Genomic DNA, 26,938 nt, shown 5'->3' with positions numbered 1-26,938 from the left:
TAAAAATGCGCATGATAATTCTGAATGAAATAACATAACATTATACAAGTACAAATAAACTGACAAAGTTCATACTAGACATGAAAATAAACATAACATTATACAAAACCATAAAGATAAGACATCTCACTAAGATGCTAAGTAAATAAACTGACAAAGTTCATACTAGACATGAGAATATGACATAACTAATCAGAATCCTCAATGGTGTCACTATCATCATCGTCAAACTGACGAAGCAGGTGACCTCCTGTGCCACACAATGGAGGACGTCTAAGTCGCCTCGGCCTCTGATCTGCCGCTGGTGCTGATGGCTGTCCGGGAACAGCACTAAATGCGGAAGCAGGTGTCCCTCCTAAGGTGAACCAGGGATCAGACGGGGATGCTGCAGGCTGGTTCAGGTCAACAGGCAGCTGACCCTGAACGTCGTCAACCCGTGGCTGCTGATCAGGGAACTGGGCAGGGTCATCAGCCATCTGTGGCCTATAATGGGTACCATCATCATCCCTGAGCATGTCTGCTATATCCATGTAGAACTCTGACTGAGTAACGGGATCATCGATCTCCATCCCGACAGCCGCCGTAGTAAACTCAGCAAATGCATGTGGGGGCATGTTCGCAAAGAGCTGAGAGCTACTACCCACATCGAACGTCGGCTGATCCATAGCTGACGCTGAAACACCTACATCCTCACCAACAGCGTGCTGCGTGCCATCATCCCCAACGGATGGTCCTGGACCTCGAGCCCCTGCACGACCATCCCGCCCAGGCTGACGTCTGGCTCTGCGTCGAGGAACACGATAATCCACTGCATCCCCATGCTCAGGTCCAGGGAGGTTCTCCTCCAAACGGTGGGCGAACTCCCGCCACTCTCGATCCGTCGTCCTGGTGCCTATGCGACGACGGCGATCGACTCGCCTGTTATCCGGTCTGTCGTAAACGTGCACCCTGGGAGGAGCCTGGGACAACCCTCTGTGACGTGCCTCCTCAGACAACAAAATCGGCCTCGGATCCTGGAATGCATCATCCAGGGATAGGAATCTGTGCGCCACACGGCACCACCAATCCAGGTACTCTGATGATGGACCGGGGTCAGGGACTCGATCAACCCATATGACTGACTGAACCCGAGAGTCCCAATACTGATGCCACTCCCGGTAATATGTGGGGAACCACCGGTCACCACCCCTGCCATCCTTTGCATGTAACCAATCTATGTTCAGAGCCGGCTGAGGGAGATGCTGAACACCGCCGAACTGTGGTAGCACCCTATCAACCTGGTGCCACTCAATCGCCGCAAAATATATCAGGCTAGTGAGGGCAGTCCAAAGCCTACGGTGCTCCTCAACTAGTATCTCGAGATGAATAACAGCAGCAACCTCGACAGAAGAATAAGGCTCCCACAGAAACTGTATCAAAACAGTTACAATGTCGTTAGAACAGAAAATTTAGCATAAACCAATGCAAGTAAGATCAATATCTAAGTAACTCACATCATGGACACGCAATCGATCCAACAAAAGGCGTGCATTGGGCCCCTCCATCGTTTCTCGGCATAAACGTGGCCCACCTACGAATTTCATTCAAATGATGTCAAAATGAAGAATAACACATGATGTTGAATAATTCAAGAACCGAAAATATAAAACCAAACCTGGAAGCAAGAGGAAACCCAAATCTATCAAATCCACTCGGCCTAAGAGTGGGAAACCTCCAGAAAATCCAAGACTGTAGAAGCTGAAGCGGCCCAGCCAAGTTAACAACGTTTCTGTTTGTTCCACGACAAAGACATCTATACAACCAGGCCAGCGCAGCCGAGCCCCAGCTATATCTACCCAAGTCGTCCAACGATGCCAAATAAGGCAACCACCGAAGGTGGACCCTGTTTGCATTCTTGTCCGCAAACAGCTGAGAGGACAACAGCATCAGAATATAGGCACGAGCGTATACACGCACGGTCTCATCACTAGCATCTGCTGGGAGAACCCAGAACCTCTCATGGAACCATGTGTAGCACACTGTCATCTGCTTAACTTTACTCTGTGGAGGTAACTCCCCAAACAACTCCCGGAACCACACCCATGCTGGCCTATCGTGTTCCATAAAATTCTCAAACTCGGTCAGACACCCACTAACGGGCTCACCATCGATCGGCAAACCAAGCTGATATGCCACATCTTGCAAAGTAATACTGCACTCCCCAAAAGGCATATGGAAGGTGTGCGTCTCAGGACGCCACCGCTCAATAAATGCGCTAAGGAGAGGCTCATCGACCCAGAACCACTGACTGTTAAGCCTAGCCAAATGATACAACCCCGCTGTCTCCAGATAGGGTATAATCCGATCATGTAACGGCATATTCTGTTGTCTTCTGACGCCGCTAATAACCCTACCAGGCTGCAAAATGTGGGTAAAAAAAACCTTCAACATAAATCCATCACTAAAACCATCAAAAATAACTTATAAAAAATTACTACAATAACAATAAAAATAATAAAATTAAATTCTACTAACAATAACCATGGTCATAGAAATTTCTAACCTACGAGTAATATTTCTACTAACAATAACAATAATAATTTTAATATTTATATAAATAAGTCTAATCAGAGTAACAATAAGGATAAACATAAGAAAATATATTTTTACCAACAATAATCCTAATAATATCAATATTTATATAAATAATTTTTCTAGGAATAACAAGAAGAATAAAAATAAATTATTCTTACTAACCATAGCCATAATAATGTCAATTTCTATATAAACAATTATATTTATATTAACAATAACCATAACAATATCAATATTTATATAGATAATATTAATCAGAATAACGATTTAAATAAACACATAAAAAAATAATTTTACAAATAACAACGCTCATAACGTCAACATTTATATAAATAACATTACTAACAATATTAATAACAATGTTAATAATAATAACTTACCTCTTCATCGAGGTATCCTGCCACGTGAGCAACACCATTTAGTCGGTACAAGCGATCCTCAGACTCCGCTGGCTCCATCGGATTCCTCCTTCAAACCTTCAAAGATTTTCCAGAAGCTCCTCTCAACACAACAACTTTCAAAATTTTTTGGTGAAGCAAATGAACCGTGATAGCCTTCAACGGATTACATATTTATATACTACAATGCATAAACCGTGGGAGGTTAGAGGGGTTTATGCCTATGCAAACTTCTTCATAAACCGCGGTAGGTTACCGGATTTTATACTCATATCATTTTCTTCATAAACCGTGGTAACCTACCACGGTTTATGCATGCAACTCAATGTTCAAAAACCGTGGGAACCTCCCACGGTTTACGTAGAAAAGCAAAACCGTTCTAACCTCCCACGGATTACATATAATTGAATTTGCGCATTCAAGTAACAGGATCCCATTTTATGTATTTGGGTAAACATTTCACACAGTTTGTTTATTTTAGTAAATTGCCCTTACTATTATAACTGATTAGCATTTAAGTTTTTTTCTATTATTACTATTTTAATTAATTAACCGGAATAATGCTGCATGTTAAATTTTTTTATTAACCAAATCTAACTAAATTAATTTAATATAATAAAAATTAATTATATTTAATATTATTTCAAATTTTATTATCTAACTTAATTAGATTTAGTTCATATAAAATTTATGATATATAACATTACTCTAATTATAAATCTACAAAATATAATTATAAATACGGTCCTCCGATCATTAACTTTAGTCTTGAGGTTAGACAATTATTTAAATCGATTAAGTAATTAATTTGGTCTAATTTGATCAAATTCGATAAAATTGTATAAATAAACTTGATCAAACCATATAAAATTTGATTAAAATAAAAAAATTATTATTTGCTATACATAATATTTTTTTATTAAATATATTACAAAATAAAATTTAACTATATTTACAAATTTAAAAGGGAAATATTTTTTATTAATTGTAATATATTTTTAATTTCTATAATTATGATCTTTTTTTCTTTCTATAAATACTTAAAGAGTATAATAAATAAAGAATGTTAGAGAATCAATAAAATTTATTATTTTTATATATTAATAATTAGCTAATAATAATATTTAAAAGTATAAGATAAAAATATATTATTAAATTATTAAATTAAAAAAATTAGACTGATAACTAAAAATATTGACAAAAAATAATAAATATTATTGGTCTTTAAACTTTTTTTATAATAAATATATACCAATCGATGAATTATTAAAATTTAAAATAATAAGTATTTAATTTAAAATAAAACTAAAAAAGATATTTATTATAAAAATAAAAAAAATAAAATAAAAATTTATATAATTATGCCCAAATTAATTGATTCTAGTTATTATTTTAACCAATAATCCAGCAACTTAATAATTAGATCAATTTAAATATCGGTTCAATTCTAATAACTATTCTATAAAATATTTGGCTATAGTTGCCATGCATAATTTTTAAAGCTAAATTGATATTTATCATATTATATATATATATTTTGGTAAAAACTCGTGTGTAATTGTTTTTATATAAAATTGTTAGTTAAAAATAATTAGATGATTTGATATGTTTGACAAAATTATTATCTAATAATTTTTCATTAACAATTTCATATAAAAACAATTGCATGTGAATTTTTATCATATATTTTTATAAGACACGCGATTTTGACATCAATATTTTTTTAACAATTAACATACTTTTATTTATTTTGTTTATTATAAAATAATTTAAATATATAATTAATTAATTAATAACAATAATAATTTTATACGAGTGTCAACTATATGAAATTGCGAATAATGTTATTAAATTGATACTGCATGTTTTTAAAGTATTTAGTATGGATTTTGTTAACAAATTAAGAAAATTAAAAGTGGAAAGTTTTTAATTGAAACAAGGAAACATTAAAACTTTTCTATTTTTAGAAATCAAATTAATTTTTGCTTTGACTTTCCAATTTTGTGGCCCAATACAACAGTAGCCCACGGTTTTTTCATCCTTCTATTTCTAATTTCTATATAAAGCAAACCCCTTTTCTCCATGTCACTCTCTCTCTCTCTCTCTCTGAAACCCTTGCTCTCTCTTCAGCTCGTGCTTGTGGAGAAAGTTACGTCAAGTTCGGGGCTTTCTTTCCTCTCCCGCCAAATCCTTGCGTGCGTTCACGCGAGCACTGATTTCTTGGTGTCCTTCACTTGCATGCTGCATGCTTCGCTTTATTAACCACGGTATGTTATCATATTCGTCAACAATGTCGTCAATTTCAAGTCATCTACGCTTGATTGATTAGTTTTAGTTTGATTCTTTAACTCCGGAATTCATGAACTTAGCTCGGTCAAAAATCATTCTGAAAAAGTGTTTTTCTTTCTTGCTGCTTCTTTTGTTGGAGAGAGGAGGGGGGGGGGGTGGCTGTGCTGCATTGCAGAGAGTTGTTAATGCTAATTATTGAAGTTCTCGACTTTTTTCCGTTGTTGATATTCATAATTTGTAAGGTAGGGAATTGGTAAATAGTTTGTGTTTCAAGTAGCGTAGGACTGTAGCTAAATTGATTATAGCCAGGACTCTGTTTTTTGGATTATCTGTCGTATTGTTATGATAGTTGGATAATATTAATCAATTCTATAGCTAGGAGGATAGAATGAGCCTCAACGTGGCCCTTTATGTGCACTTCTTTGAATCTTTGGTGTGTTAAATACAAATCTTTCAGACTATTATTATGGTATTCTTTTACTAATTATGGCTGTTTTTACTCCAGATATCTGCCCATTGAAATGGTTTCCGGAGGAATGCAAATTCAGACGCGCTTGGGGAGGAAAAGGAAGCTAAAGCAAGAGGATAGTTTTAACTTAGTTGAAGAGGGTTCTAGACATAATGAAATTCGAGGTGAAAAAGATTTGAACCAAATGGACCAGAGCGTTCAATCCATAGATCGTATCTCGCAACTGCCCGAACATGTCATCCATCACATCTTTGCCCAGCTTCGTAATGTAGATGATGCAGTTCGAACCAGTGTACTGTCCAAGAGATGGAGAGCACTGTGGTATTCTTATGCTGTTTTGGTTTTTGATGAAAGAAAGTTCATTGCAGGAATTCGACATGGAAATAGTTATAACAAGAAAAAGAGATTTAAAGATTATGTATCTAACAGTCTACAAACCCGCATTGAGGAAAATCCGGACATTCAGAAATTGGTGCTGCATATGACATCCTTTAACTTAAAAGCTGCTCCACAGGTAGCCCATTGGTTAAGTATTGCCAGCGGAATGTGTATCAAAGAACTGGATCTCCATTTTGGCATAAAAAACAGCAGGCGCTATTCATTGCCAGAAACATTCTTTTTGTCCAAAACATTGACTGGGATAAGGTTGAGTGGCTGTAAACTGGATGCTTGCGATAACATAATGCTTCCATATCTTCGTAGGCTTTGTCTGCAAAAAATTGACTTAGCTGAGCACAACGTTCAAAATTTTATCTCTGGCTGTCGCTCAATTGAGGATTTAAGATTCATAGAGTGTGCAGGTTTGAAAAATCTACAGGTTTCAAATCTTCTTCGACTCAATAGGGTTGACGTCCACCACTGCAAGCAACTGAATACGGTTGATCTCAGTGCTCCTAATCTAGACACATTTTGGTATCGTGGCAAGAAATCAACATCTTGTAAAGTTAATTTAGAGGGCTGTAAGTCTCTGAGAAGGTTGTCATTAGATCACCCTCAAGTGACACGTGAGTTTTGTAAAAATGAAATCTCCAAGTTTCCTTTGCTTGAAAATTTGGATTTGAGTTTACCCGATAAGATGAAATATGTTACAATTTCTAACCCGCAGCTCCGGAGAATTGTTTTGAAAGGAAGCAACAAGTTGAGTTTTGTTCTAATAGACACCCCTAATCTTCTGTCCTTTGAGTACAAAGGTGAAACAATGCCTTACGTTCGTATTGATCCTTTCTGCCTCAGAGATGCCAAACTTTCTCTAGAATCTCGAGACCAAGATATTGTACATGGTGACAGATTCTGGTTTTTAGCAAGAGCGTTTATTCGTAAGTTCGATAGTAAAGGATTTAAATTGGTTCTCCAATCCAGTAAGGTACTTTTCTTCAAATTTCATCTCATATTTGCTTTGCTGCTTTGATCCTATGCCATTTCCTTATCTTATTTTTTCATATACTTTTACTCACTTGGTTGCTTAATCCAGAATATTGCTATACATGAGGATTTGACCAACATCAGCCTTCCTCCATTGCCAGACCTCAGCATTAAAATTTTCAAATCTCCTTCAGCACGTCTTGAAGACATAGTATATGGTTCGTTGCGGACACATCCTGTCTTGGTAACTATTATATCACCCCGTGGCAGTGACTTCCTCAAGGTATTTCTTTTTTGGATTTTCAATACGTGTTCAGTGATTATGCAAGGCATTATTTTATTTCTGTCAAAATCTTACTTTGCTATTATTTCCAATGTGACATCATTGCAGTTAGTGTATACAATGATAAGGTTCAGAGGCGAGGATCCAATCTGTTGCAGCTATAGCACTCCGAGCAATAAATGCTGGCGGCACTTCTTGAAAGATGTCAAGATTAAAAACCTGAATGGTGAGGAGTTTGAAGTTGGGGACGACAAATGTGCTCCTCATAGCTCAACCTGGTGTAACTGGTGTAAGTCATTGTATGCATCAAGGTCGTGCCAGATGATTAATCTTAGATTGTTCTGGAGTTTTCGATTACAGCATGTGGAGACAGCGGAAACCCTACAAAATTTGTAAATGGCTGACAGAAAATTGTTTAAACACTGCTATTTGGAATTTATTCGATTGGCACTATTCTTTTCTTAGCGTCTCCTTTTTAAAATTCATGTCATGAAGTTGCTGGTAATTTTGTTCCGAGGAAGATTTTCTATATTGAGCATGATTCCTACCATCCTTCACACAGGATACTTAGACAAATATTGCCAGATGTTATGTATTCCATTTGGCGTGTCAATGGAGTATCATAGGGAATGGGGACACTGCTTTATCATAATTCAAAAGCGATATTCTCTTAGAATCAGATTCTGCATAAAATGCACCAACTTTGATTGCCTATATTAAACATCAGTTCCCATCACTGTTAATAGTTGTGCTGTCATAACATAACTTCTTTTGATCTCAGTTATACATCATCTCACAATCTAATTGCCCTTATGGTAAGTATGAACAACTCCCTGTTGTTTCTTACAATCTAATTTGTGTATCTTCTTAGTCTTCAATGTTTGTTCAGTAGAACTACTCATGCAAAGGGACTAGTCCAGTTTTATATTGCCAAAGTTAAATAGGAACATCTTGTAAGAATATATCTATAGCAATTGGCAAGGCAAAGTTTTGGTCTGAATAACAATGGTCATGCTGTTCATTTATGCTATTGTTAAAAGTTTTAGCACTGCTTACATTGTTATGCTTCTTTTCAGTCAAGTTTCATCTGTTTTCATCATCATATAGTCTAAAAAATGTTGTAGGAAGGAACAGGTAAGAAGAAGAAAAGCATAACAGTGGGATCATGGGGAGGAAATGGAGGGAAAAGCTGGGATGATGGGAACTTCACAGGAGTGAGAGAAATCACATTAGTTTATGATCGCTGTATAGACTCGATCCGTGTGGTTTATGATAAGAATGGAAAGCCTTTCACTGCTGAAAAACATGGAGGAGTTGGAGGCAAAAGAACAGCTGAGGTAAGTTCAAAACAAATATACAAGGCTAAGTGCCATCTGATTCATGTAGCTAAGTCTTGGATTGACTTATACCATGTTTGATTTGATGTCTCCCAGATTAAGCTGCAATATCCAGATGAGTACTTGATCAGTGTTAGTGGTCACTACTGTCCGGTTGTGCGTGGTGGCACCCCAGTTATTCGGTCCTTGACGTTCAAGAGCAACCGCAGAACGTTTGGACCATACGGAGTTGAAGAAGGCACCCCATTCACCTTCTCAGTAGATGGAGGGCAAGTTGTGGGGTTCAAGGGGCGAAGCGATTGGTATTTGGATTCGCTTACATTCACGTTGGCAAGTGCACCGTCGTCAAAGTCACTGATGAACAAGGTTCAGAGAGGCTTGTACAGGCTTACAAGCACTGCTCCAAGATCTACGTCTCTGAAGGAGAACCAGTAAGAACATAGGGAATTTAGTACTCAGAGTGTGGATATCTTATGCAGTTATGTTTGTGAATTGTGATCTTAAACTTTCGTTTTTCTTTACTAGTTTATGTAAGGAATATCGTCTGGTTTGAGAATAAAATATAGTCTATGTGAAACGAGGATATTGTGATGTTAGCTAACAAGCCATAACAAAATAAAATTGTGTTTTGTATACGATTTTTATTCTTCTAAGTAATTTTGTTTTTCTAATGTAATTGATTAGTAAAGAACTTAACACCATCTATATCCACTTAGAAACACGAGTGAATATAAAATATCTTGAATAAACAGTAGGTTAAAAGTGATGGTATTGTATTCTGGTTTTGTTGGCGGAATATAAACCACATGAGTAGCTTATTGCTTTAGTCTGACAGAATTGGATGCCAAAATATTCGTAAATGTAGAAAGATCTTCGCTTCATTTTCAAAAAGCTGATGCGCACTAACCATATACATAGATAGAAGTGCCTAGTTAAATAATATATATCCGATTCCTAGCAGAAAATGCGATCATTCCATGTGGAAAGTAGCATGTTAAACTGGAATGGAATGAACTGTAGCTTAATAGCTCAGAATAGGAGACGTCTAAAACCATTATTCATCATCACTCTATCTCACTCTGATACTATAAAATTATGGTTTTGTCTCACAGTTTAAGCTACAATGACCAAAATGAGTTATTGGTCAAGTTGAGTGGGTATTGTAGGTAATTGACATTTGAGAGCAATTACAGAAGCTTTGGACCATATGGAATTGAAGGAGGCACAAATGCAACTATGAACTAAACGATCATGCATGAATCAATTTGATCTCTGAAAAGATTATCAATCAAACAAATAAACAAAGAAATTTAGAACATAAAGCTAAGTCTGCATAATAAAACAGCAACAAGATCTTAGGAACCAAATTCAGTAAAATATACACAAACCACTCCTCTCATTCATTCTCAATAAGGTTCAGTATCAGCAATCATGATCATCAACATCATTTAGTTCTAGTAATAGTAACGATAATTAACAATGTAGCTTATGTAACACTGCATTCAAAACACGATTCTTCCAACCGTTCTTGAAAAAATTATAAGTTAACCTCTAGCCTTGAGCTCGGCGAGGCGCCTGGAGAGGTCGTCCTCGTCAACCTTCTCGGTCTCCATGGCCGGCACGGCGTGTGCTGCCGGCTGAGGGAGTCCGACGGAGACCTGAAGGCCGTAATCGTCGGCGACCTGTTGCATGAGACTGTTGACCTCACCCTCCGGCGTGGAAAGCGAAGTGGATCCAGCCATGGAGCTTTCCATGAACTCAGCCTGGACCTCCATGTTGACGAACTGCTTCTCGAATTGATCCATTGTCTCCGACATCTTCTGGAGGTTTCCGGTGTTGAGCGATGACTCGAGGGACTTGACGATGTTCCCCATGGACTTGCTTATGGTGGACATCTTGGCCTGCGTGTCGAGGCGAGCGACGACGGCGTCTAGGCGCGATGCAAGGCGGAGGTAGTTCATCTGTTCGGTGCGCTTGCGAATGGCGTTCTCCGCGTAGATTCGAGCGCCGTCCATGTTCCCTTTCTCGATGGCCTTCTTGACCTTGAGCTTCTCCGATTTCTCTTCCTTCTCGCACTTTCGTGCCTGCCGCTGTAGCGATTTCGAGGTGAATTTGAGTTCCATGATCTGGTTCATCAGCTTCTCCGTGTTCCCCATGATGATCGATTCGATTCAACGGTTCCAAAAAAGGATACCTAGGGCTTTTCCACAAACAATATTTGAAAATTTTGAAACAACGGAGAGAAAGAAGAAAACAAGATAGAGAATATGAATTTGGATGGGAAGCTGTATTGTGGGAAACAGGGAAAGTGTTTTGCTTTTAGCACACGATTTGGGCTTCCTCTTGGAAACTTGCTTTTTTTTTTGTAATATTCTTTTTAGACTCGCACACGGCCCATTTATTTATTGGAAAATGCAAAAAATGCAGATCACATGGATGTAAGCCCCGTTCTGTTGGTGGTAGCACCCCCACCTATGTGAATCACTGTAAAATCGACCACGTGCTTCGGCGGCAAATTGAAGGCTCCACACGTGTCTCAGACAATTTGGCAGCGCGAAGATTACTCGTTACCGAGTCTGCATCTCTGCAGATCATGGCCCGGGGACTTTCCTGAGCCTAGCGGGTTGCAATGGCCCAATCACAACACCACGTGATCCAGTTTAAGACTAGTGGTGGCTTGCAAAAATATAAGTATGATAAAACTTTGATCGTTCAACGATGTACGACTAATCATAAACCCTTTGATCTCATCAAACACCTTACAGAATTTCAAATTTCCAGTGTCAATACACCAATTCTAAATGCAAATACAAACCAATGTCATACAGCAAAAGTAGTGGAGAAAGTAATCATCATATATATATACTAGCAACACCGTGAGTTCTTCGCTAAAATGGATTTTTTCCCTATCTTATTTATATATATTGCTAATAATGTTCGATTTATATCATTTGTGATTTCTTTTTGTGAATATAATCTTTGAATATATTCTGGATAATAAGCGGTACTGTACATTTGAATATTTTGTTAGAAGACTTGAACCACTTGACTTAGAATGGGTGGTAAACAAATTCTATTATGGTCTATGTTCATTTATGTGTAATCTGGTATGACTTTTTCAGTTTTTTTTCACTCCTGAACTCTGATAGAGATACAATCACTAGGTGCCAAATATCATTGCGTTAGTACTCTTATCCTCAATGGAATTTTAGTTAATTAGTTAGATTTAATATGGTTGTATTAACATGATGGATTGGAGAGATGGTTGTCTTCTTTTTTTCTTTTGTTTTATTTTTTCATTTTTTGCTATTAAAAGAGAAGACTAAAACCCCAAAGAGATGGTTGTCTTAACATAAAAAATACCATGTGATTCTACTTCAGTTAGTACAAAATTATCAAAGAGAAACTGCTAACATTTGTTAATAGACAAAGCATCAATTAGTCTATGCAACGGCTCGAGTGTCCTCTGCTAGTAGGATATATTAGGAGTGGCATTTTGTTTACTTTAAGTTCAACTTACTTACTCTTTCTGACTTTCTACACAGTCATCTGAGTCGAAGTATAACTCCTTCTAGTGCTGAGATATAACTCCTTCTTCCGTCTATTTGGAGTTTTTTGTCCTAAGAGCACAGATCGAGCTATACTTCACCATTGGGACCTGTAAAAAGACTCCAACACTCAAATAAAAAAAAATATAATATGAAGTATATGTTATTCAATAATTCTGATTTATAGATAAATTTTAGGCCAAGTTATAGGATTAATAGGTAAATTTGGGCGGAACTATAGTTAACAAATCACTTCCCATTACATTCTCTATTTTTTCTTTCTTTATAATATGACCTTCAGTTCACTAGCTTCTGTCTCACATCACATGGAACCCAACTTGATTACTTTCGGGTTGAAGTACAAGAAAATTGTTAGACACAAGGATGCTAATAATGTGAATGATCTACAACAAATTACAAATGTGTAAATCGTGATAATCTAAAAGCTTAGCCCATAGCTACATCAAGCCAACGCATAAGTTATCTTGAACTTTGTAATCATTTCTGTAAATGAAGCACAAACTTTGGGAATGACTCGGTAACAAATGAGTCAAGCTGAGTTTATTTTTATCGATCACCGATCCTTACATCCTCCATACAAAATCTTTCTTCTTCCCTTTATTGATCTTTCTTTTATTCTTTTTTATCTCGATCACTTTTACTCTAATAATCATTTTTGTTCCTTATTTATTCTAATGGATACAACTCATTTATCATTTATTAGATTAGAGAAAAGGACAATTTAGTCCCTGACCTTTTTACCCGCGGACATTTTCATCCCTGAGCATTGGAAAATACATTTAAATCCCTGACGTTCCTGAAAATAAGACCGATCAGTCCCTCCATCCATGAGCCACCCTCAGAGCGGACAGAAAACGCTGAGCTGGCTCCCCCTATGCTTACCTGGCTCAACGGCGTTCCCACGTAGCACGTTAGTGGGATGTAGGATTTGAAAACGGGACACATAAGTCCCTCTCACTCAAAACGACGTCGTTCTGAGTGCTGCCCTAATACTAAAATTCGTTTGGGTCGTTCCTTCGTGGTGGCGGCTGGTGGTGAGGAGAAGACTTGTTCAAATTTCAGTAATGGCGACGAAGAGGGCATCATCAACCTCAAGAAGAAGCATTAGTGAAGTAAGAGAAGAAAATTCTGTTTCAAGCTCAATTCCATGTGGTGTTCATGCTGACCATCCAAACGACGCCGTCGCCCCTAGGTGCTTTTGTGGAGTTTATGCAATAATGTATATGTCGAGGACTAGCAGCAATCCTAACAGAATCTTCTTGGATTGTCCATTCTATAAGGTAAATTTAAAAATTCTGGCTTTGGTTTGATCTGAGATGGATGCGGGCAGTAGATGATTTTGATGATTTTGACAGGGAAAGAAACCTCATTGTAAATTTTTTATTTGAGTCGATGAGCATCTTGCCAGAATAGGAAGCAATTGTTGCATATGTGAGAGCAGACATTTCGTTGAGAAACATGTTGAAGTTGTAGAAGAGGTAGAGAAAAAGGAAGATGAATTGGATCATAGAATGGTTGTTTTGGAGGAGAAGATTATTGCTTTGGAGAAGAAGAAAAACCCATTAGCCTTGTGTATTTCTATAATTATATTTGCTGTTGTTGTTTCCTTTTTTGTAGCTATTGCTTGAGAGATGAACTATAACAATCATGATAGAGAATAGTATGTTGTAGGTTCATCTTATGTATTGAAACATGCCATTTTGACAAGTTATGGTCCTGTAATCTAAATGGAACTCGAGTTATAATATCAGTATGTTGAACTTATGTTTTGAATATCTAAATAAACATGGAAACATTGAGGAATTAGAGGCAGTAGTTGCATGCATAATTTAGAAAGAGAATGTTATATTGCTAAACAAGTTGTTCATAGCCATTGTTTACTAAATCTTTCCAAAATGAACAAGTCTCATAAATTGAATAGTTTGATGAAGTTTAATATGTCAAAAGTAAGCCTCAAACACAAAATACAAAGCATAAGCCAAACTGTGCAGAAATAGGTATAAACCTAAACTCCAAAATCAACATAACTTTAAGCTACACAATTCTTCACTTCTTTGGCACAATGGTAGGTGGATTAGGGATGAATTTGAATAATCTGGTTGTGGCCGTGCTTGCTGCCACTAATGTCTCCTGGGTAGCTGCTGCACTTGTTCCTGGTAGGACTTGAGGTGGTTGTGGGCCAGCGGAGTTTGGCTGACTTTGAGGGGGGTTATGGACTGGGGCATAACAGAGCTGGTGGCCTGAATATCTTCTGCTTGGGCTTCATCTTCGGTAGAGTTGCTTGACTTTTTTGGGCCGCTGTTGATGGAACTTGGAGTGGAGGTCTAAACGGTGTCCTCCTGGTTGCTGGTCCTGGCCTGACTTAGGGTGCTGCTGGTGTTGCTGCCACAGGATTGGAAAGACCTGTGATGATACCACTTGAGACTTGTGTTGAGAGATGGGTTGAAAAGCATTGTAATTATTCAAACCAATTAGACAAAGTAGTCATTAATTAATTAATGATGCACATTGAACAGTTAGTAAGTTACAACAGGTGTGGATTGCTGACTAGGTTTGTCATGATCATGACCAGATGGAGCATCCTGACTAGGTAGAGCATCCTGAGTAGGTGGAGCATCCTGACCAAAATAGATAAGAAATCAAACAAATTACTCCTAAACATATAAAACAGATTAGTAAATAAACATTCAAGTAAACACATAAACTCCTAGCATAGTTAAGAAATCAAACAGATTACTCCTAAAGCAAATTACTTACACTATCATTTGGAGCTGACTGTGACAATGGGATGACTGCCAATGACTGAGATGTGGAACCCTTCTTGGGTTTCTTTGTCTTAGATTTTCAATTGGGATCAGATGGAGCGCCCTTGCATGTCTTGTAGTTATATCCCAATGAACCACACTTACTACAAGTGACTTTGAATGACCTCTTCAACTTATCTCCTTGTTGCATCATTGGCTCAGCTGGATCCTTTTGTCTATTATGCACTTTTGGCCTGCCAATTGGTCTCTTTATGATAGGAGGATCCGGCCTTGAGTACTCAGTCCTTGTCCAGAACTCCTCACTTGGCACAGGCTGAATACAATGAGCATATGTCTTGTGTATTGACTCCATGCATAACCATGGATGCACATAATCCTCTGGATGATCATGCCTCTTCCTTATTGCTGCTATGGCATGGATACATGGCATGCCTAACACAAAAGACAACATCATGAACCAAAATTGAATGCACCAGTAATAAAACATCAATCAGCCAGCAGTTTAAAATATTGAAAATAATATATTAAAACATCATTCAGCCAACAACTTAATAAAATCGAAAACAATATACTAAAACATCATTCAGCCAGCAACTTAAAATATTGAAAACCATATACTAAAACATCAATCAGCCAGCAACTTAAACCATATATTCGACATGTATTAAAATAATGCGTTAGAGTAACTTAGAACTTACCAGTCAGCTGCCATTTGTTGCAGGAGTAGGTCTGCCTGATGAGATCAACGTCCACCTTGGTAGCTTTACGAGTAACTTTGAAACGCTTGCGTGCGTCATCACCTGTCCAGTCTGCACGCCATTTATTGCTAGGCCTTTGTTAGACGCTCCATCCTCTTCTGCTGAACTGGTGCGAGCGTTCCAGTATAATCACTTAGTAGCTCTTTATGCTTAACCATTCTCCGCATCAGATAGCACTTTATTTCTTCACACATTGTGAGGATAGGCTTGCTTCTATAGTTGACTATCTTTGAGTTTAACACCTCACACATGTTATTCGTGAGGTTATCCACTTTTGGCCCATGGGAGAAATACGCCTTCACCCAAGTAGCTGGCTCAAACTTGGAAAGATATTCCCATGTCCCCTGATTAATGCCTTTGAGCTTCTCCATCTGTTCTTTGAATTCGGGTATGGTGGTGCATCTAGCACAATCCCAAACCACCTCCCGAATATACAAATCCTTTAGGGCTCATCCTCCGTACTCTCATACCCATCATCTGAAGATGAACTCTGAATCTCTTCTAACACAGGACTTTTGCCTTTGTTTCCAGCATCCTCCACAATCTCAGGCTCATCAACAGGGTGGTCAAAGTACAACTAAAATTCATTCGTCTTTGTATTCTTCATTATGTTCTCTTGCATGGCATTGATCCCTGCATCCCCTGTCAAACTGTGCAGCCCCGACTCAATGTCATCACTCATTGGATCATACCAATAAACTGCCCTGTACGACTGGTACCCCAAGCCTTTAAAAAGTGTGATCAAGTCCCCAAAATTTACAAAATTCAGGTCCATTTCGAAAATTTCTCTAGCTTTCCATTTTGATAAACAAGGGAACCATTACTGTTTCTGACAAAACTACCTCCATGGTAGAAAACTAGCACCACAAACACATCTACCATCTGGAGAAAAAAAAAAACAGAAATCAACGATAAACTAACTAGACACTCATACATCAATCCCCTACAAAAAAATAGAAATAGAAATCAACCAAGAACTTTCCTTTGCCCTAACATTGAATCAAATTCACTGTTACAACGCACATACAGTTTTTACCATTACTATCACCATGCACGTACAACAGTTCATACTTTCATAACTACTGAACTACATAATCGACTCACTAAGCAATGCAACTGATTCTTACCTTCAGTGACGAAGACGACAACTCAGACTGGATTCACACTGAATGCACACCGGAACCTTCTCAGTCTGGATGGTGATTTTTTTGGAAGGAGAAACAGAGTATTCCTACGTTTGATTTTTTATCTTCTTTAGGGTTTTATGTAATTCTGTAAAAGCTCTGTGGGTGTAATAGGGATTGTACATAGAAAAAGAGACGACAATATATATAAGGGAAAACACTCAGAACGACGTCGTTTTGAGTGAGAGGGACTTATGTGTCCCGTTTTCAAATCCTCCATCCCACTAACGTGCCACATTGGAACGCTATTGAACTAGGTAAGCATAGGGGGAGCCACCGTCTGCTTTGAGGGTAGCTCATAAACGGAGGGACTGATCAGTCTTATTTTCAAGAACGTGGGATTTAAATATATTTTCCAATGCTCAGGGACAAAAATATCCTCAGGTTAAAAGGTTAGAGACTAAATTGTCCTTTTCTCATTAGATTAAGTAATATCACGAATATAATTTCATTCCGAAATATTGTTCAATTTAAATTCACATTTATTTTCTTAACCAACAAAAGTATAAATTCTAAGCTCTTTTATGCCTTGCGAATGAAACAACGAAACAATGATTATATCATATGTTGTTTTTTCGTAACTCAGTTTCTGAAGATTTACAAAAGTTCTCTTTTAAAAAATAAAAAATATCCTGCATTTAAAGAGGTTCAGCTTCAGAGTTTCCGTTTTAAATGTTTGTGAACACAACTAAAATCCATAAAGAACTTGTATCAAGACACAAAAGAATTATCCCAATTGATAGCTATAACATGGTAGCTCCAGTCTCATATTGAAAACACAATTGCCTTTGAAACAAAACTCCAAACATATCCAGACTCAAAAAATCTAGAACAAAAACTACAAATGGTGGCAAGAAAAAAAACGAAGTGAGATTTTTACACTCTCAATTCACTTCCTGCCATGGACCTTAACAGCCTGTCTGTTTCTCTTCTTGACACCAGACTTTGCAACCCTGAGGCTCCTATTGACAGCACTCAACCTTGCAAGAGCTGCCTTGGTGAGATCAGGCCTGTAGTAGTTAGCTGCAACCTGCACCAGAGATCACAAACATTGATAAAACATCAGCAATATTTATGGAATTACTCCAAAAAGAAAAGATATTCAATGGAGCTAACAAAAACAATAATTTGCAGTAGAAGTGTAGAACAACGAAAGGACACAGAGGATACCAGCAACACATTTTATAAAAGATAAATCAGCAAGACATGAATAGAATTGTGCTCATTTAAGACCTTTAAAATGGAAAAAAGCTCAGAAGCCAAGCGTAACAAGTACATCTCACTGAAGAAACCAATTAGGAATTCTTCTTACATGTTAGAGCCTCATCACTGCCGATGGAAACCGACTCATGTTCACATAGGCACAAAACATAACCTAATAATTTTTTTTTTTTTGATACTATGAATTATGAAATTCTCACGAGTAATACCACACAATCAACAAGAAAGCAGACCCAAAGAAATTTTTCCTACCTGTTTTTTCACTGCTTTTGCCATTCTAGGGAACTCCTTCTTCATGATAGATTTATGAAGCAATGCAGCCGGCTTGTTTTGCTTCTTTGTCTTTGTTGTAGCAAGCAACACAGCCTGATCTTTTCCAGCAGGCTGAATAGTAACAGTTTTCTTGTTTGCCAAACCTATATACCATACATTTCAAACACTTGATCTTCATACAAAATCTAAGATCCAATGGATCCACATTACAAAACTAAACACTAAACATTTCATACATAAAAACCTAGATCACATTTACCTCAAACAAGTAAACACATTACCAAAATCCTAACCAGAAATTCTATCTCAACACTACATTTCTTATAAGATTTATTATACATTTAACAGATTCACAAATTAAAATCGACGGATGAGGATACAATCTAGTACCAGAGTACTTGAAGGAGTTAAGGTTGTAGAGATTGTTGGCTTCTCTGCTGAACTCAACGCTCTGAGTGCCCCTTCCAAACTCCTTAACCAAGAAACAGTTGTTCTTCTTCACGATCTCCCAAACCAGCTGTCCCGGTACGGTGGTCATTTTCTTCTCCTTCTAGTAACTCACCTGAAACGGGAAAATGTGAGATCCGAAGCTGAAATCAGAAACAGCAATGACAAGAATCACAAGGGAAAATGAAAAACCTGCTCGGCCTTTTGCGTTTGAGGGAGAGCGAAGAGAATGTGAGGGTTTTCTTCCATTCAGGTTTTATAGTACTAAAAATATGCCAAACCCTAATCGCTTTCGGAAATGGACCGGATCCTAATTGGGCTTACTAACGGGTTAGAAAAGGATTCATTGGTCCATTATATTCCGTTTCCAAACAAAAAAGGTGGTTGAACTACATTTTTCTTTCCATGACAAAAAAGTTCATTTTTTTAAGCAAAATGTAATAATAATTCATGACCCTTTAAACAAAAAAAAAAGTCATGACCCGAAAACAATAATGCTGTTGTATCAGAAAAAACATGATTATTTATTAATATCGTGTAAATTGTTGTAAAATAAATAAAAGATATGTAAAATAAAGATATATAAATAGAAGACTCTAGTATTAAAATAATTAGTTCAATAATAATTTATATATATATATATATATATATAATAATATTATATGTTGTAATGTGTATATATATACAAAGATAGAAAGGAGTATTAAAAATAAAGAAAGAGAAAATTGCATAAATATATATCTAAAGATAGAAATGAGTATTAAAAGTAAAAAGAGAGAGAATGACATATATATAAGAGAAAGAGAAGTATTTGTAAGAAGTGAGAGAAAGTTGGCCTTTTTTTATTACTTTTGTTGCTGTGTAATATTGACGGAGGCTTAACCTCCTTTTATAGGCATAATGAAGGAAAATTTTCAACCTTCATTAATGTAATGGGCATCCATATCTATTGTGTTTATCACAACACTCCCCCTTTGATGACCATTTCGAATTATTGCCTCGTTAAAACCTTACTAAAGGAAAACCCTGTGGGAAAAACCTTAGTGAAGGAAAAAGAGTACAATATCCTTTGTAATGGGGACTGCCTCATTAAAAACCTTGTCAAGAAAAACCCAATGGAAAAAAACCTGACCAAGGAAAAAAGAGTACAGTCTCCCCCTCTTGCCGTCATCATTTAATGTCTCGAAATCGGCGCATCCCAATCTCATGTACCAATCTTTCAAAGGAGGATTTTGAGAGTGACTTTGTAAATAAATCTGCCAGATTGTCACTTGAGCGGATCTGTTGGACATCAATTGTCCCTTGATTTTGAAGATCATGAGTGAAGAAGAATTTGGGAGAAATGTGCTTTGTTCTATCGCCTTTAATGTATCCGCCTTTAAGTTGAGCAATGCATGCTGTATTATCTTCAAACAGGACTGTTGGAGCTATCTTATGATTAATCAGTCCACATGATGATAGAATATATTGAATCAGACTCCTCAGCCAAAAACACTCGCGACTAGCTTCATGAATCGCCAGTATTTCAGCATGATTAGAGGATGTTGCAGCAATCGTCTGTTTCGTGGACCTCCAAGATATAGTTGTACCACCATATGTGAACAGGTATCCTGTTTGAGACCTCCCTTTATGTGGATCAGACAAGTATCCATCATCTGCATAGCCAACTAGTTGTGACTTGGATCCATAAGGATAAAGCAATCCCATATCAACCGTCTCATGAAGATATCGAAAGATTTGTTTGATTCCACTCCAATGTCTTTTGGTTGGAGAGGAACTATATCTTGCTAGTAAATTCACAGCAAATGATATATCGGGTCGCGTATTATTAGCAAGATACATTAGTGCCCCAATGGCACTAAGATATGGTACTTCAGGAACAAGGATATCCTCATTTTCTTCTTTAGGACAGAATTGATCCTTTTTCACATCCAAAGATCTTACGATCATTGGGGTACTTAATGGATGTGACTTATCCATATAAAATCTCTTCAAGATCTTTTCTGTGTATGTTGTTTGATGAATAAAGATCCCGTCTTTTATATGCTCGATCTGCAGGCCGAGACAAAATTTAGTCTTTCCAAGATCTTTCATCTCAAACTCTTCTTTTAGAGTTTTTATAATTGTTGGAATCTCTTCAGGAGTCCCAATAATATTTAAATCATCAACGTACACAGCAATTATAATGAACCCAGATGTAGTTTTCTTTATGAAAACACATGGGCAGATGTCATCATTCTTGAAACCGTTTTTGGCCAGATACTCAGTAAGACGATTATACCACATTCGTCCAGATTGCTTTAGACCATATAAAGATCTTTGCAATTTGACTGAGTATAACCCTTGCGAATATTCCTTGGATGGTTTAGATATCTTTAGTCCTTCAGGGACTTTCATGTAGATATCCCGATCTAATGAGCCGTATAAATAGGTTGTTACCACATCCATTAAATGCATATGCAGTTTATGATATGCAGATAAACTGACCAAATAACGCAATGTTATAGCATCCACTACAGGGGAATACGTTTCTTTATAATCTATACCGGGCCTTTGTGAAAAACCTTGTGCTACAAGTCGGGCTTTATAGCGCACAACTTCATTTTTCTCATTTCGTTTTCTCACAAATACCCATTTGTATCCAACAGGTTTTATATCTGCAGGTGTACGGACTACAGGTCCAAAGACTTCACATTTTGCAGGTGAGTCTAATTCAGCCTTCATGGCTGCTTCCCATTTTGGCCAATCATTTCTTTGTCGACATTCTTCAACTGATCTTGGCTCAAGATCCTTATTTTCATGCATGATATTCAATGCCACATTATATGCAAATATTTCATTGACAATTGTCTTATTTCGGTCCCATTTCTCTCCTGTAAAGACATAATTTATCGAGATCTTGTCATTTTCACAATTTTCAGGTACCTGAACGTCTTCTGGCGTTAATATTATATCAGAATTTTGGACAACTGCAGGTGTCTCTACTATGTATTTTTCAACAGGAATATTATTGACCTCTTTTCTCTTTCGAGGATTTTTGTCTTTGGAACTGACAGGCCTGGCACGCTTCTGGCGTGAATTTGCTTCAGTGGCTACTTGTCCTACTGAGACATCAATTCGAATGGGGGCATTTTCTGCTGGTATATAAGATTTGGTAATCCTCTTTGTATCGGAAAATGCATCAGGCAATTCATTTGCTATTCTTTGCAAATGTATAATCTTTTGAACTTCCAGTTCACATTGCCCTGATCGAGGATCTAAATGCATCAACGATGATGCATTCCAGTTAAGTTCCTTTTCAGGAAGCTTATTCTCTCCCCCTAATGTTGGGAATTTTGATTCATCAAAATGACAATCCGCAAACCGGGCTTTAAATACATCTCCAGTTTGTATCTCAAGATACCTCACTATAGAGGGAGAATCATATCCAACATATATTCCCAATTTTCTTTGGAGTCCCATTTTGGTGCGATTAGGTAGTGCAATAGGAACATATATCGCACACCCAAATATTCTTAAATGGGAAACATTTGGCTGCTGGCCAAAATCTAATTGCATAGGAGAGAACTGATGATAACTCGTTGGCCTCAAACGAATAAGTGCTGCGGCATGTAAAACAGCATGCCCCCAAAACCGAGGTTGGGAGATTTGTTCTCATAAGTAAGTGTCTAGCAATTAATTGGAGTCGTTTAATAAGTGACTCTGCTAACCCATTTTGTGTGTGAACATAAACTACTGGATGTTCAACACTTATTCCATTAGCCATACAATAAGCATCAAAAGCTTGGGAAGTAAATTCACCAGCATTATCAAGACGAATTGCTTTGATTGGATTTTCTGGAAATTGTGCTTTTAATCGAATAATTTGAGCCAGTAATCTCGCAAACGCCAGGTTGCGAGAAGATAATAAGCACACATGTGACCATCTCGAAGATGCGTCTATCAGGACCATAAAATATCTAAAAGATCCACATGGTGGATGAATAGGTCCACATATATCACCTTAAATCCTTTCTAGGAATTCAGGAGACTCAAATCCAATCTTTACTGGTGATGGCTTTAAAATTAACTTTCCCTGAGAACATGCAGCACAACAAAATTCACTAGTTTTAAGAATCTTCTGGTTCTTTAGTGAATGTCCATGAGAGTTTTCAATAATTCTCCTCATCATGGTTGTTCCCGGATGACCCAATCGGTCGTGCCAAGTTATGAACTCATTTGAGCTAGTAAACTTCTGGTTTACAATGGCATGTGATTCGATTGCACTAATCTTGGTATAATACAGCCCAGATGAAAGTGAGGATAATTTTTCTAATATAATTTTCTTATTTGAATCATGAGTTGTGATACATAAATACTCATGATTTCCCTCATTCATTGTCTCAACATGATATCCATTTCGGCGAATATCTTTGAAACTCAACAAGTTCCTCAGAGACTTGATAGATAATAGTGCATTATTTATTATAAATTTTGTTCCTCCAGGAAACAAAATTATAGCTCTTCCGGAGCCTTCTATCACATTGCCTGAGCCAATAATAGTATTAACATATTCCTCTTTTGGCACAAGATGGGTAAAATATATATCACTTTTGAGAATAGTGTGCGAACTTGCACTATCCGCAAGGCATACGTCTTCATTACATATCCTTGCCATTCTCTTCAAAAAAACAATTAATAATAAAATGAGTAGTATGCACAGTTAAATTGAATACTTGATCATAATTATTTTTCTAAGAAACACTGTACAGAAAATAATGTCATATACTAAAATTTTATTTTAAAACATAACACATTTAATGATTTCAAAATTCATAAACATTAATATTTCATTATTTATGTACATCACATTTGAAACTTAAATACATAGAAAATAAAACTTAACTATAAGTTCTTTACATTATTTATTTACATAGATACTTCACAATCCCACGTATTAAACTATTCCATCATTGATCAAATGACCAATATTTCCTTCAGGATCCTCAAAGAAATCAGATACATCATAATGAGTGGTGGAGTTCTCAGCCTCATTTGAAACAAAATTTGTTTCCTTTCCTTTGTCGTTCTTTTTCAAAGATGCCTGGTAAAGATCGAGTAGGTGCCTTGGGGTACGACAGGTACGAGACTAATGGCCCTTTCCACCACAACGGAAACATTTCTCCTCGGTTGATTTATTCTGCCCAATATTCCTTTCTTTATCCCACTTCTGGTGAGATCCTCTCTTTTGAACATAATTCTTTTTCCTTCCATAATTTTTCTTGTTATTAAAAGCTTGCCATTTACCTCTTCTGGGGTAATGATTTGCTGCATTTACTTCAGGAAATGGGGCGGCGCCAGCTGGGCGCGCTTCATGATTTTTCAATAACAACTCACTGTTGCGTTCGGCAACAAGAAGGCAAGAAATTAACTCAGAATATTTTTTAAACCCTTTTTCTCGATACTGTTGCTGCAGGAGCACATTCGAAGCATGGAAGGTTGAGAAAGTTTTCTCCAACATATCATGATCAGTTATTTTTTCCCCACACAATTTCATTCGAGAGGTGATTCGAAACATTGCAGAATTATATTCATTTATAGATTTAAAATCTTGTAAACGCAAATGCGTCCATTCATATCGGGCTTGAGAAAGTATCACCGTTTTCTGATGATTATACCTTTCTTCAAGGTCTTTCCAAAGATCTGCAGGATCTTTTAATGTGAGATATTCATTTTTCAACCCTTCGTCAAGATGACGACGAAGAAAAATCATGGCTTTGGCTTTATCCTTTTGGGATGCATTATTTTCAGCCTTAATGGTATCTCCAAGATCCATTGAATCAAGATGGATTTTCGCATCTAATATCCATGATAAATAATTGTTTCCAAATATATCAAGAGCATTGAATTCAAGATGAGAGAGCTTCGACATAATGAAAATATTACCTGAGTCTTCCTAAAGATTTGATCAGAGTCTCGTACTGATAACGTGTGGTAAAATAAATAAAAGATATGTAAAATAAAGATATATAAATAGAAGACTCTAGTATTAAAATAATTAGTTCAATAATAATTTATATATATATATATATAATATTATATGTTGTAATGTGTATATATATACAAAGATAGAAAGGAGTATTAAAAATAAAGAGAGAGAAAATTGCATAAATATATATATAAAGATAGAAAAGAGTATTAAAAGTAAAAAGAGAGAGAATGACATATATATAAGAGAAAGAGAAGTATTTGTAAGAAGCGATAGAGAGTTGGCCTTTTTTTATTACTTTTGTTGCTGTGTAATATTGACGGAGGCTTAACCTCCTTTTATAGGCATAATGAAGGAAAATTTTCAACCTTCATTAATGTAAATTCTTTCTTGGTAAAATAAGAACTGAGTCACCCAACCATGATATTAATGGGTATCCATATCTATTGTATTTATCACAACATAAATGACAGTCGTTTACAAAATATAAGTCGATTTAGGTCGAGTTAAAAACTAATGTATAATCTAGAAAACACCACCCAAACCCCAAAAAAACTAATATATAGGTCCGTGTAACATAGAGTAATAATGTTATTTTCACTGTACAAAAATAATAATAATATTTTGAGAAATATGTATTTAATAAATATAAAATCCTAAATACTATTAATAAAATAAAATATTATTAATTTAAGTATCAGTAAGAAAATAACATGAATAACATAGCAAGTGGAAAGTATTTATAATATGAAAAAGTACAGGTAGACAATGAAAATATGAAATAACGTGAACAATAGATATATCGAATGTTTATTTCATTAGGTGTGCGAATCGTTATTTTAATATTAAGATTTAGGTAGATAATTTAAAAATGTAGTATATTTTAATTTAATTGGTAGTTGTTCATATTGTTTAAAAAATTATTGATTACCTAATATAACTCTTATAATATATACGAAATTTTTTTCTTCTACCATTTCTTATTTTTAACTGCATGAACAACGAATATCGTTATTATTACTTTTTGAGAACCTATTATGAGGTCACCAATACGTAATACTAGATCCATCATCCTTATAACTCAGCTAATATAGCATTATTATTATTTATTATTATTATTATTATTATTATTATTATTATTATTATTAGAAGAAGAGCAGTGTATGAGTCAGTACTTGTCAAGTAAAGATCAGTAGATGAGAGAAACCACACACTTAAAAAACGGAAAAAACTCACATGGTGAAAACTCCAACTTTACGTGGAGTTAATAATTAAAAATTGTTAAATAATTTAATTAATTTAAATAAATTTTTATTTAACGATTCTTAATTATTAACTGAACGTAAAATTAAATTAATTGTACCTAAATTTCTACCAACTTTCATATTGAAAGCATGTAGAGATGTACGAAGAGAGAGAGAGAAAATGATGGGTCTCGCTTCCTTTTTTTTTTTGAAAAAAATATAAAGCGTGCCTTTGTACGCTGTATTCTTCAATTTGTATGTGAGTGTGAATTTTTTTTTAAACCAAAAAAAGGTACGGGGGGATACATCTGAAATTTTACCTAAATTACTGATTTGAAAGAGTAACTAATGTTAATGAACAAAGGTTACTGTAAACAAACCCTCTACTAAGTATCTATTTTTTTTCATACAATTATGCAAGACTAAGGGATGGAAAAAGGTCCAGGTAAAAACACATGAACCAACAATGATTTGTTAGGGCTGATTCAAGATTGTACACCCGATTCAATTCAACGTATCTATCAATATCAACTTTGGATTTTAATCATTCATTGTGTCAGAAAGAATGTGTTATGAGCTGAACAATATGTTAGACTATTATTCATACTTGAATTTTGGTGGAATATTTGACAGTGCTAAGTAAAGTAGGCAACTGCTCTTGGTGCTACCTCTCATTGTTATTACATTATTTATTGTTCGGGGATGGCTCCATGCATGATTAATGTATAGTTAAGCAAAGTGTAGAATAGTATGACAAGTATTTTGCTCACTAAGAAATACCTTAATGCAAACAAAAA

The 26,938-nt window shown here is 36.2% G+C and overlaps 4 protein-coding genes and 1 non-coding gene across 7 annotated transcripts; 1 reads left to right on the top strand and 4 right to left on the bottom strand.

Annotated features, from left to right (window-relative positions):
• Nucleotides 1-5,017: 5,017 nt before the first annotated feature.
• Nucleotides 5,018-9,347, top strand: LOC112703074 (jacalin-related lectin 19). 3 transcript variants are annotated; one of them, XM_029287980.2, is made up of 6 exons: nt 5,018-5,239; nt 5,767-7,093; nt 7,202-7,375; nt 7,484-7,664; nt 8,500-8,712; nt 8,809-9,347. In XM_029287980.2, the coding sequence occupies exons 4-6, from the start codon at nt 7,599-7,601 to the stop codon at nt 9,145-9,147; spliced, it is 618 nt and encodes a 205-aa protein (XP_029143813.2). In that variant the 5' UTR covers nt 5,018-5,239; nt 5,767-7,093; nt 7,202-7,375; nt 7,484-7,598; the 3' UTR covers nt 9,148-9,347. The 3 variants fall into 3 exon arrangements, with proteins under 3 accessions (XP_029143813.2, XP_072055580.1, XP_072055581.1); XM_072199480.1 differs by having other exon boundaries at nt 5,062-5,239; nt 7,484-8,190; XM_072199479.1 differs by lacking the exons at nt 8,500-8,712; nt 8,809-9,347 and having other exon boundaries at nt 7,484-7,839.
• Nucleotides 9,348-10,021: 674 nt separating this feature from the next.
• LOC112703077 (ESCRT-related protein CHMP1B) lies at nt 10,022-11,952 on the bottom strand. Its single transcript, XM_025754389.3, has one exon. It carries the CDS (start codon nt 10,866-10,868, stop codon nt 10,257-10,259), a length of 612 nt encoding a protein of 203 aa, XP_025610174.1. The 5' UTR covers nt 10,869-11,952; the 3' UTR covers nt 10,022-10,256.
• Nucleotides 11,953-15,125: 3,173 nt separating this feature from the next.
• Nucleotides 15,126-16,175, bottom strand: LOC112701466 (uncharacterized). The gene is made up of 3 exons (XM_025752216.1): nt 15,938-16,175; nt 15,745-15,855; nt 15,126-15,478 (listed from the first exon to the last, which is right to left on the bottom strand). The coding sequence occupies exons 1-3, from the start codon at nt 16,173-16,175 to the stop codon at nt 15,126-15,128; spliced, it is 702 nt and encodes a 233-aa protein (XP_025608001.1).
• A 1,540-nt stretch (nt 16,176-17,715) lies between these two features.
• Nucleotides 17,716-19,206, bottom strand: LOC112703073 (large ribosomal subunit protein eL28z). The gene is made up of 4 exons (XM_025754385.2): nt 19,122-19,206; nt 18,873-19,044; nt 18,462-18,625; nt 17,716-18,018 (listed from the first exon to the last, which is right to left on the bottom strand). Exons 2-4 carry the CDS (start codon nt 19,018-19,020, stop codon nt 17,878-17,880), a joined length of 453 nt encoding a protein of 150 aa, XP_025610170.1. The 5' UTR covers nt 19,021-19,044; nt 19,122-19,206; the 3' UTR covers nt 17,716-17,877.
• Nucleotides 18,236-18,324, bottom strand: LOC112704327 (small nucleolar RNA R24). Its single transcript, XR_003154960.1, has one exon. It is a non-coding gene; the product is annotated as a small nucleolar RNA R24 (small nucleolar RNA).
• Nucleotides 19,207-26,938: the final 7,732 nt, after the last annotated feature.

The sequence above is a fragment of the Arachis hypogaea genome, chromosome 7 (genome assembly GCF_003086295.3).
Source record: "Arachis hypogaea cultivar Tifrunner chromosome 7, arahy.Tifrunner.gnm2.J5K5, whole genome shotgun sequence".
Taxonomy (NCBI): domain Eukaryota; kingdom Viridiplantae; phylum Streptophyta; class Magnoliopsida; order Fabales; family Fabaceae; genus Arachis; species Arachis hypogaea.
The sequence above is the reverse complement of the archived record's forward strand: the minus strand, read 5'-3'. Positions and strand labels throughout refer to the sequence as shown.

Coding starts and splice junctions, on each gene's coding strand:
- LOC112703077 (XM_025754389.3), bottom strand. CDS start 10,868: ATGGGGAACACGGAGAAGCTGATGAACCAGATCATGGAACTCAAATTC.
- LOC112701466 (XM_025752216.1), bottom strand. CDS start 16,175: ATGGAGAAGCTCAAAGGCATTAATCAGGGGACATGGGAATATCTTTCC. Junction 15,856..15,937: donor TAAGCATAAAGAGCTACTAA/GTGATTATACTG, acceptor AATGGCGTGCAG/ACTGGACAGGTGATGACGCA. Junction 15,479..15,744: donor CAACAAATGGCAGCTGACTG/GTAAGTTCTAAG, acceptor CTTTTGTGTTAG/GCATGCCATGTATCCATGCC.
- LOC112703073 (XM_025754385.2), bottom strand. CDS start 19,020: ATGACCACCGTACCGGGACAGCTGGTTTGGGAGATCGTGAAGAAGAAC. Junction 18,626..18,872: donor TAACTCCTTCAAGTACTCTG/GTACTAGATTGT, acceptor TATGGTATATAG/GTTTGGCAAACAAGAAAACT. Junction 18,019..18,461: donor CAAAAGCAGTGAAAAAACAG/GTAGGAAAAATT, acceptor TCTCTGGTGCAG/GTTGCAGCTAACTACTACAG.
- LOC112703074 (XM_072199479.1), top strand. CDS start 5,783: ATGGTTTCCGGAGGAATGCAAATTCAGACGCGCTTGGGGAGGAAAAGG. Junction 7,094..7,201: donor TGGTTCTCCAATCCAGTAAG/GTACTTTTCTTC, acceptor TGCTTAATCCAG/AATATTGCTATACATGAGGA. Junction 7,376..7,483: donor GTGGCAGTGACTTCCTCAAG/GTATTTCTTTTT, acceptor ACATCATTGCAG/TTAGTGTATACAATGATAAG.